A 9,028-nucleotide genomic window follows, 5' to 3' on the forward strand; every position below is an offset into this window, starting at 1 on the left:
TTCTCCGCCCCCACGCCAAACGCGATTTTTCCGTGGGGCTGCGGAGAATCCAACCCAGGATTTTGCCCAGTACTCAGGCTGATACGGGGGAAGGGGTCTGAGGGGACTGCTTGACAGATAGCTGGCACGGATGTGATAGGCTGAAAGGCCTCCCTCTCTGCTGCAATGGGTTTATGAGTTTGCGTTTTCATAGTATCATAGAATCATAGAATTTACAGTGCAAGAGGAGGCCACTCGGCCCATCGGATCTGCACCGGAAAGAGCACCCGACTTAAGCTCACACTTGCACCCTATCCCCGTAACCCAGTAACCCCACCTAACCTTTTGGACACTAAGGGGCAATTTGGCACGGCCAATCCACCTAACCTGCACATCTTTGGACTTTAATTTTTAACAATAATATATGGCATTTCTGCTTTAAGCTAATCTATAAATGTTGGTGCAGCTATAAGCAAAGCTAAACCTGTAAAGAGAGAGGACAAGTTAACACTTCTGTTCAATATATAATCATAGAATAGTCACAGCACAAACGGAGGTCCCTATGCCGTGTCTCTAGAGCAACTTATTTAGTGCCTCAAAGTTTGCTCCTATTTCACTCACCTATTGGTTTGTCAGTAAAACTATTGCAGCTTCATTGCCAGTTTTGCTTTTTTTAATCTAATGCAGGAGTTACACATCGAGGTTGGTTTGATCATTTCAGTGCTATGTGGACTGACTCTTTAGAGTTACAGTCATGGCCAGTCACCTGAGGCTCTACTTCATTTACAGTCAGTTCTCATCCCTCTGCTAGACTCTTTGGCTTTTTCTATCACAAGGGCCACGTTTAAAAATAAAATTAGATACTTGCTCCATATTTCTCCCTTACTTTCTTCTACCTTTGAGGTCACTGCTGGCAGTTCCTATCAGCCGTTCCTTCACTTACTATTGGGCCAACAGTTACCCCACCCTTCTCCCCTTCCCTTTACGCAGGAACATAAGAAATAGGGGAAGGAGTAGATCATTCAGCCAGTCTACCATTCAGTATAATCATAGCTGGTCATCTGCCTCACCTCCATTTTCCCACTCGCTCTCCATATTCCTTGATTCTCTGAACCACGAATGAAATCTATCTCTCGCCTTAATTAAACCCATCCTCCGCACCCTCTGGGGTCGAGAATTCACCACCCTCTGAGTGAAGAAGTTTCTCCTCATCTCAGTCCTAAATGATCTGACCCTGAGACTGTGACTGTGCTCAATTGATCAAGATTCCATTGCAATCCTGGATAACCTTCTTCACTGTACACTATGCCACCAATCTTAGTGTCATCTGCAAACTTACTAACCACGCCTCCTAAATTCTCATCCAACTCATTAATAAAAGTAACAAATAACAGTGGACCCAGCACTGATCCCTGAGGCACACCGTTGGTCACAGGCCTCCAGTTTGAAAGACAACCCTCTACAACCACCCTTTGCCTTCTGTCGTCAAGCCAATTTTGTATCAAATTGGCTACCTGACCCAATGGGACACTTGCCTTTATCAATTAAGGCACAGATTACAAAAGCAGTGAGGTCATTTTGGAGTTGTATAGAACTTTAGTGGAGTATTGTGTGCAATTCTGGTCGCCACATTATAGGAAGGGTGTGATTACACTGGAGTGGGTGCAGAGACGATTCACCAGGATGTTGCCAGGGATGGAACATTTAAGTTATGAAGAGAGGTTGGGTAGGCTTGGGTTGTTTTTGTTGGAGCAGAGAACACTGAGGGGCGACCTGATCGAGGTGTACAAGATTATTAGGGGCGGCACGATGGCACAGTGGTTAGCACTGCTGCCTCACAGCTCCAGGGACCTGGATTCAATTCCTGCCTCGGGTGACTGTCTGTGTGGAGTTTGCACTTTCTCCCCGCGTCTGCGTGGGTTTCTTCCGGGTGCTCCGGTTTCCTCCCACAGTCCAGAGATGTGCAGGTTAGGTGGATTGGCCATGATCAATTGCCCCTTAGTGTCTAAAACATTCGGTCCAGTGACTGAGTTATGGGGATAGAGTGGAGACGTGGGCTTAAGTAGGGTGCTCTTTCCAAGGGCTGGTGCAGACTCGATGGGCTGAATGGCCTCCTTCTGCACTGTAAATTCCATGATTCTATGTTTCTAAATTCTATGGACAGGGTGGATAGGGAGCAGCCGTTTCCCTTAGTTGAAGGGTCAATCACAAGGGGTCACAAGTTCAAGGTGAGGGGCAGGAGGTTTAGGGGGGAATGTGAGGAAAAGCTTTTTTACCCAGAGAGCGGTGACGGTCTGGAACGCACTGTCTGGGAGGGTGGTAGAGGCGGGATGCCTCACATCCTTTAAAAAGTACCTGGATGAGCACTTAGCACGTCTTAACATTCGAGGCTATGGGCCAAGTGCTGGCAAATGGGATTAGGTAGATAGATCGTGCACTTTTCATGTATTGGTGCAGACTTGATGGGCCGAGGGGCCTCTTCTGCACTGTGTATTTCTGCGATTCTGTGATTCGCAATGTTCCCAGTGATGGGAAAAGCAGCAGCTCTGCTACCCATCACCTGGAGATGGGTGGTCAATTAATTGACCATTGATGCCCATTTTATCCTGTTATCAACATTTTGCCGGCATTACTGCCACATGGTATACTTTAGTTTTGTTTTGGTCGCATCACAAACAACAATGTTTTCCTTCTTTCATCTTTAAGGGGCAGATATTGAATTCCTCGAACACTCGTCCATTGAAATGATTTGTCAATAGTTTTCTTTCCTCAGATTTAGCAGGGATGGTGTGGATCCGGATATCAGCAGGCCAGGCTCTTCAGTGAGCATGCGGAGCTTTAGAAGTCGAGAAATTGGGACGATCCCCGAGCAGACAGCAGTTGACCGAGCTACAAGTCTAGCGAGAAGAAGGTCTTCTCCAGAAGAGAGGGAGAGATCCCCCAGTTCCTCGGTGGCTTTGTCTGAATTTGTGGAGGAGTTAAGGCGAAAACGCGCCGGGGAGCGAGAACTGAACGGGCTCAAAATGGAGGACAGTTCCTCTCTGCCTATTTACCAGACGGCAGGCATCTCATCGCTTCGAAAACGCCCAACCATTAGAGACGACGATGATGATTCATTGCTGGGATTCGAGACTCAGAGTCTTTCAGAGGCTCGAGGCCTTCCTGCCAGCCATCGAGGAGGGGCAGGGTTAGTCCGTTCAGCCAGCCTCAGATCTTTACCAATCAGCGGCGAAGTACCTGAATCTTTTGCCACAACCAAAAGAAACCGGTGTGTTTCATTTGAGACATTAGTCGAACCTCGTGATGGTTCTGGTGCCACCTTGCCAAAGCCAAACCTCCCTGTGAGAAAAATGGATGAAGCGATCCCTTCCCAGCCAAAGCCTCAGCGGAAGTGGCTGGAGCTATCGATAGAAGAAGATATCGATGAGGTTCTTGGCAGTCAACCAATCGTGTTTAAAAGCAAAAGATTCGGCGGCCTTCCTAATGAAGATACAGAAGGAGAAAATTCCACCTGGAAGATTCCAAGCCTAAGTTATGAGCGGAAAAAGGATGATGATGGCAACAGTGATATTCTTCCTGCAATTCGAAGGTCCCCGTCTGCAAACAGAAGCACTCAGGAGAGGCAGCGGGACCCCAGACCTCTCACTGCCGACATTGCCAATTCAGTCTCCAGAGATACTTCCAGTTTGGCCCCGTTAAAAAAGATCATGGCAGTCCGGCCATGCATGTCGAAAGGAGACGAGGAGGCCCTTGCTAACATGTCTGACTCCTCTTCATCCTCTGGTTCGACTGTTTCTTACAAAAGCGCGGATAGCATCAAAAACCGCCCTGGCATTCGCAGGTCAACAGGTGAACGATCATTTGTTGGAGTGACGGAAAATGAAGACTTGAGTACAGAGAGGGAGAAAAGGCCTGAAGAAGAGTCAGCGGCTGTCGACATTAATACTGTTATGATGAAATACTTGGCCAAGCCAGATAAAGAATAAGGTAAGTGCCTGACTTTTGCCTTAAAATGGTAGCCATGGTGTGGAGATGCCGGCGTTGGACTGGGGTGAGCACAGTACGAAGTCTTACAACACCAGGTTAAAGTCCAACAGGTTTGTTTCGATGTCACTAGCTTTCGGAGCGCTGCTCCTTCCTCAGGTGAATGTTTCACCTGAGGAAGGAGCAGCGCTCCGAAAGCTAGTGACATCGAAACAAACCTGTTGGACTTTAACCTGGTGTTGTAAGACTTCGTACTTTGCCTTAAAACACAACGATTGTTAGTAAGGGCACATAATTGCTTTTTACACCACAACTGATTTCAATGTGTTCAAGGCCAATAAGATAATTTCTCCTGTCTCAATGCATAAATAAATGTAGACTGTACAATGTGCATCACAATTCTCACAAAGACAGTGCACAATGCAAGTTATTGCCAATGGAGCGTTTTTATGAATGACGCCTTAATGACTGATCAAGATGCTGTGGAAGTGCAGGTATAGGTTTACAAGATGTTAAAGGCAGCATCTCAGGTTGATCAGACTTTTGAGGAAAGGAGCTAATAGGATTATAGGTTACATCTCACGAGGCGAAGCGAGATTTTTAAAAAATCAGGAGGTAATGATGAGTCATGAAACCTTAATAAGACCTCAATTAGAAGACTCTGTGCAGTATTGGTATAGATATCAGAGAGGGCACAATGCAAATTCACTAAGATGTGGCTCAGTATGAGGAAATAGAAGTACAGTAGACTCTTTGTTAAAAGTAGTAGATATGTTCCTTAAACCATTGCTTAAATCACAATTACCTACAGGCGTGATTCAACTAAATGGGAACAAAGTCCCATAGCGAGCGCATTTAGCCGCGTGTTTCCTGGCGCTCGCAGTGCCCAGAAACACACGGCTATAGAACGACACCCGCGTTAGATAAGGAGCCTAAGCGGGGAACGCACGGCCGACGCTGTACATAGCCCCGCCTTCTGCACTGAGGAACTCCGTTCACTGGAACTCCTCAATGCAGTGAGAGATCGGGCCACCATTTTAAAATGGTGTCCCGATTTCCGAGGACCCCGACTCGGCCCCCGATTCAGCCCCAAGCCCCAATGCACTATGGGAGGGACCCGCTAAAAAATAAAGCTAAACATATGTCCCCAAGATATAGGTAGCATATTTTTGTGAGATTAATATCCCTTATAATCACTCATGCTAATTTGTTCTATCCCTAAAAATGACCAGGTTTCCTGCGATAATTTTCCTCTTGGTCCCAATCCAAAATCTAAGCCAACAACATGTTCCAATGTGGGGAAGCGGGACTGGGAAGACCAAAATATAAGCCAAAAGTTCTAGAAAATGGGGAAACAGCACATTTATTGATTCGCCCGGCTGGTAACCATGCGCTCGTTCCCAACTACTTTATAATGGGGAGGCTGCACATAAAATGAATAAATGGGGAGTAATTTTAAACTACTTAATAACACAGCTACTGTATTCAGGACTACTTAAAACAGGGTCCAGCTGCATGAAAAACAAATGAAAGGTTGGGACAGTTTCCAGTAGCTGAGGGTCAAGAACAAAGGGCCACAGTTACACAATTAACAAGTAAGAGCGTAAGAAATGTAGAGCACAGAATCTTTACACTGAGCATTGTAAGTGTGTGGAATTCACTTCCAGGAGTATTGCTGAAGAGAAAGACAAATGTCAAATATCAGAGGGAGCAACAACTTCTACTTCTTGAGAAAAGGATGCAGGATATATTGTTGCTCCCTTTGAAATTTGGCGTTCTTGCATCTGTCCTGATGCGTGCAAGATGAAAAGCTTCAACAGCATGTCTCTTTTTGCAACAGTATTCAAGTTCTGTGCAACCAAACAACAATTATTATACTTCCCAGGTGTAGTCTTTCAGGCAGAAGATATGTCGACATTGAATATAAGATTGGGTGGGAGGGTGAAGGAAAAGGGGTTGAACCGGTATTCCCCGTCTGTGTGTGTGTGTGTGTGTGTGGTAGTGAGAGGCTGACTGTGTGCATGCATGTGTGTGTGTGGAGGGGACGGCAGGTAACTGAGTTGAGTGTTTATTGTTTAGTGCAAGTGACTGAGTGTTTAGGGTTTAGTGCAAGTGACTGAGTGAGTGTTTAGGGGTGAGTGCGGGACACTGAGTGAGTGAGTGTTTAGGAGTGAGTGCGGGAGACTGAGTGAGTGACTGTTTAGGGGTGAGTGCGGGACACTGAGTGAGTGACTGTTCAGGGGTGAGTGCGGGAGACTGAGTGAGTAACTGGTTAGGGGTGAGTGCGGGAGACTGAGTGAGTGTGTGTGGGGGGGGGTTTGCCTTATGCCCAGTCTCAGGTTTCTCATTTTCTGTCACTACCATAGATCAACATGTACACTGTCCCTCACAGATTGGTTGTTTTAGTTACTTACTTCATAGAATCATAGAAATTACAGCGCATAAGGAGGCTATTTGGCCCATCGAGTCTGCGCCAGCCCTTGGAAAGTGCACCCTACCTCAACCCGCACCTCCACCCCATCCCTGTAATCCAGCGACCCCACCCAACCTTTTTGGACACTAAGGGCAATTTAGTAAGGCCAATCTACCTAACCTGCACATCTTTGGACTCGTGGGAGGAAACCGGAGCACCCGGAGGAAACCCACGCAGACACGGGGAGGACGTGCAGACTCCGCACAGACAGTGACCCAAGCCAGGAATCGAACCTGGGACCCTGGAGCTGTGAAGCAACTGTGTTAACCACTGTGCTACTGTGTTTAACCTGTACCTGTTTAACCTGTTTTGACTTAACAATTTATTGCTATTACCCTGCTGTAATTTTGCACAGCAATTATTTCTTTCCTCCAGACCTCAACTTATATTTATCATTGAGTTTATTATTGTGCCAAACCATCTTTCTGAAATTTGCTCATTGGCCCTATGAGTGAAGACAATATGCAAATATGGCCCCCGAGCCAAAGGTTTAGATCAGTCTGGTTTAGTCGGTGTGAAGAACTTTATGAATAAGGCAAATTGGATTTTGAGGCATTGGTGTATCACTCTGAACAAGTTAATCTGTGGTGAGACCATCTCCAATAATGGTATTTTATTCAAGAAAACCTTTTGCATCCCAAAGGCTGAATTGCAAGAGGAGGCAATTCTGGAGCACTTGTGCCTTGTAGAATGTGCACAGGCTTTGGGGAGTCAGGAAGTGAGTTACTCACCACAGAATCCCTAGTCTCTGGACTGTTACTGCAGCCACAGTATTTATATCGCTAGTCCAGTTCAGTTTCTCGTCAATGGTAACCCCCAGAATGTTTATAGTGGGGGATTCAGCGATGGTAATGTCATTCGATGTCTTGGGGCGATGGTTAGACTGTCTCTTGTTGGAGATCGTCATTGCCTTGCACTTGTGTGGCACAAATGTTACCTGCCACTTGTCAGCCCAAGACCATGCTTGGCTGCATTTGGACATGGACTACTTCACTATCTGTGGAGTTGCGAATGGTACTGAGCATTATGCAGTCAGCTAACACCCCCACTTCTGAGCTTATGATGGAACTGCACTCAGCCAGGCAAATGGAGAGTATTCCATCCAGAAGCTAGGATTCTAGGCCCAACCATCTTCAGCTGCTTCATCAATGACCTTCCTTCCGCCATAGGTCCGAAGTGGGGATGTTTGCTGATGACTGCACAATGTTCAGTGTCATTCGCAACTCCTTAGATACTGAAGCAGCCCTTGTCCAAATTCAGCAAGGCCTGGTTAATATTCAAGCTCTGGCTGATCTATGGCATGAATGTAACTTGCCACTTAAGTGCCAGGCAATGACCATCTCCAATATGAAAGAATGCAACATTCAAGATGCTCAGCAACATCCAGGATGAAGCAGTGCACTTGATTGGCACCCCATTCACCACCTTAAAAATTCAATCCCTCCACCACTGACAAAGAGTGGCATCTACAAGACCCACTGTAGGAGCTCATCAAGGCTGCTTAGGCAGCACCTTCTAAACCCATCAACATCTATCACCAAGATAGATGTGATACCTTGGAATTCCCAACCAAGTCATTCACCATCCTGACTTGGAAATATATCGCCGTTCCTTCACTGTCACTGGGTCAAAATCCCGGAACTCCCTCCCTAACAGCACTGTGGGTGTACCCACCACATGGACTGCAGTGATTCGAGAAAGCACCGACACTTTCTCAATGGCAAACAGGGGAAGGTAAACGCTGGCCGAGCCAGTGATGCCCACATGTTCCTCCCTGTCTGTTCTGCCCAGGACCCTCGTGGTTTTGTATACCCTTATCAAATCCCCCATCAGCCTTCTCAACCTCATCCTGTTTTGTTGAAAGGACATTGAACTGGAACGTCAAGTCTGTTTCCATCTCCACAGATGTTGCCGAGAGTTGACTAGCATTTACTGCTTTTGTATAAGTCTTCAGCCTCCGCGGTGTCCTTTGACATAAGCAGATGGGTTCGAATGGGATTTCTTAATATCTGAAGGCTATTGTGGATGTGGCTTGGGCACTAAAATAGTGCTCTCATTGTTAAGAGTGCGGCATTTTATTGACTACTGGTTCTAATGCTGTATTTCCTTTCGCCAGAATCTCTGATCTGAGACTCCGGGTCACACAGCTGCCTGAAACACTTGCATAGTGAAACATAGATAAAGAATCACAGCCAGACAGAATCGATCCGTTCCGAAGAGACTACCTGAGCTCAGCCGACAAGGATGTAAACAAAACTCATTGTTTGTCCTGGATGTAGCGGTGATTGAAAATGATGGTCCTCAGTGCTCACAACTGAATTAAAACCTAATTAATATCAGTCTTGCTAATTGTACTCTCTTTTGGAAAAATAAAGTAATTTAAAACCAACTCTTATGGTATCCTAGTGTTTTATATAGGACATTTATTTTAGGTTCCGTGGGATGTGGGCATTACTGGCAAAGTCAGCATTTTGTGCCCATCCCATGTGTCCTTGAACTGTATCATTAGCTAGGCCACGTCAAGGATGGTTCGTTAAGAGTCAATCGCATTTTTGTGGATCTGGGAGGCGAACCAGGTAAGGAGATGAAATA

At 46.1% G+C, this 9,028-nt stretch overlaps 1 protein-coding gene across 1 annotated transcript; it reads left to right on the forward strand.

The window, feature by feature from the left end:
* Window positions 1–2,691: 2,691 nt before the first annotated feature.
* LOC140406282 (unconventional myosin-XVIIIb-like) lies at window positions 2,692–8,825 on the forward strand. The gene is made up of 2 exons (XM_072494394.1): window positions 2,692–3,966; window positions 8,553–8,825. Exon 1 carries the CDS (start codon window positions 2,808–2,810, stop codon window positions 3,963–3,965), a length of 1,158 nt encoding a protein of 385 aa, XP_072350495.1. The 5' UTR covers window positions 2,692–2,807; the 3' UTR covers window position 3,966; window positions 8,553–8,825.
* Window positions 8,826–9,028: the final 203 nt, after the last annotated feature.

Source organism: Scyliorhinus torazame, unplaced genomic scaffold (genome assembly GCF_047496885.1).
Source record: "Scyliorhinus torazame isolate Kashiwa2021f unplaced genomic scaffold, sScyTor2.1 scaffold_420, whole genome shotgun sequence".
Taxonomy (NCBI): Eukaryota; Metazoa; Chordata; class Chondrichthyes; order Carcharhiniformes; family Scyliorhinidae; genus Scyliorhinus; species Scyliorhinus torazame.

What these genes read in the sequence shown, in the direction of transcription:
- LOC140406282 (XM_072494394.1), top strand. Translation starts at nt 2,808, where the DNA reads ATGCGGAGCTTTAGAAGTCGAGAAATTGGGACGATCCCCGAGCAGACA.